This window comes from Protomyctophum parallelum (genome assembly GCF_964188405.1).
Source record: "Protomyctophum parallelum genome assembly, chromosome: 7".
NCBI classification, from domain to species: domain Eukaryota; kingdom Metazoa; phylum Chordata; class Actinopteri; order Myctophiformes; family Myctophidae; genus Protomyctophum; species Protomyctophum parallelum.
Genome location: NC_139705.1, coordinates 45,810,181 through 45,811,991, shown reverse-complemented (window position 1 = coordinate 45,811,991; position 1,811 = coordinate 45,810,181). Strand labels below are relative to the sequence as shown.

The window sequence follows — 1,811 nt, the reverse complement described above, 5'->3', positions numbered from 1 at the left end:
AGACCTGTTACACTCAGTTACAGACCTGTTACACTCAGTTACAGACCTGTTACACTCAGTTACAGACCTGTTACACTCAGTTACAGACCTGTTACACTCAGTTACAGACCTGTTACACTCAGTTACAGACCTGTTACACTCAGTTACAGACCTGTTACACTCAGAGTTGCAGACCTGTTACACTCAGTTACAGACCTGCTACACTCAGTTACAGACCTGCTACACTCAGTTACAGACCTGCTACACTCAGTTACAGACCTGTTACACTCGGTGTTACAGAACCGGTTGCCATCAAGGAAACCCTGAGGGTCTCTGGACCCCAACTTTGAGAACCTACTGCTCCGCACCAAAAATCCTTTCACCTGAAAAGAACCTAATATACCAGCTCACTGAGCTTCAAGTGGATATACTTAATAGAGGAAATAGAGCGTGCACATCCACTCTAGCCCAGGTGCTGCTGGACAAACGGCAGTACAGGAGAAATAAATAGAGTCCGCAACACTGGTGAGGGAAAAGTCAGCTCCACTGGTTTACGAATTCAACCTTTCGATCACTGTTCGATCGAAGCGTTGAATTAATAAACCAGTGGAGCCGAGTTCTCCCTCACCAGTGTTACCAGACTCTATTTCTTTATCTGATATACATAAAAGAGCGTCCTCTGTGATGGAGAGCGGAGGTTACTTACTTGTGGCGCGTCATGGGCTTGTTGGGGGTGTAGTGGGGGTTGGCCCCCGCCTTGTACAGGTTATATCTGTTCCCATGGTAGAAGGGGTTCATTACCGGGTGGTGGCCCCCGTAGTAGGTCCCTTTGCTGTCCCCCGAGTCCAGCCAGAACCCTCCCAGGAGGAACATACACTGCCAAGCCACATGACACAACTCCTCACTTCTCATCTTTTTTGGTTGTTTTTTCCTTCTTTTTTTGTGCCAAAAAGTCCTGGATTTGGAATGGATGGATGGAGCTGTGGAGATATAAGTTCCAGAGGAAGAGTTTGAAAAAATGCAAAAAGCTGTGCTGGGTCTGGTTCTTTTTACGAGAGATTCCTGCACAAAAAAATAATTCCCGCAAAAAGAGAAGTTCCCTGGGTTTGGTTTGGGTTTTGCACGTGAGGAGCGCCTTCAGTCAGTCGGCCCCGAAGGATAACCCAAACAGCTGTAGCAGCACCAACAGCATCTCCGTCCCGACTGAGCCTTTCAGCTCACTGCTCGGCTCAGCTCACACACACACACACACCCGTCTGTCTGTCCGTTCCCTCTCATACACACACCACACACTGACTGACTGAAGGCAGGCACAGAGGAGACGGAGAAGTAGACCAGGGAGGGAGGGAGGGAGGGAGGGAGGGAGAGGAGGGGAGGAGAGAGGGGAGGAAAAACAACACTAAGGTGTGCTGGGGAGGGAGGGCAAGAAAGGGGAGAAAGTGAAAGTGTGCATGTGTGCGTGCATGTGTGTGTGTACACGTGTGTGTGTGTGTGTGCGTGTGTGTGTGTGTGTGTGTGTGTGTTTACACGTGTGTGTGTGTGTGTGTGTGTGTGTGTGTGTGTGTGTGTGTGTGTGTGTGTGTGTGTGTGTGTGTGCGTGTGTGTGTGTGCGTGTCAGCTACCAGGCATATATTTGCATGTCCCACCCCAACCAATCTCTCTGTCTCTCTCTCTCTAAATCTGATTAAACAGAGAAAATAGAGAAAGAGACGACCCACACCCCTCTGCCTGTGTGACCCCCTTTCCTCTCTCAGCAAGGCCCTGGCAGCTCTCTCTCTCTCTCTCTCTCTCTCTCTCTCCCCCCAATCACACTTTTCTTTCTGTCTTTTCCC

The 1,811-nt window shown here is 49.6% G+C and overlaps 1 protein-coding gene across 2 annotated transcripts in view; it reads right to left on the bottom strand.

The window, feature by feature from the left end:
• The window catches only part of emilin3b (elastin microfibril interfacer 3b), a 42,696-nt gene extending 41,446 nt beyond the window's left edge, over positions 1–1,250 (bottom strand). For both annotated transcript variants that reach the window (XM_083769085.1, XM_083769084.1), the window contains exon 1: positions 686–1,250. In XM_083769085.1, the coding sequence (XP_083625211.1) occupies positions 686–891 (206 nt within the window). In that variant the 5' untranslated portion in view covers positions 892–1,250. The remainder of the gene's footprint in view (positions 1–685) is intronic.
• Positions 1,251–1,811: the final 561 nt, after the last annotated feature.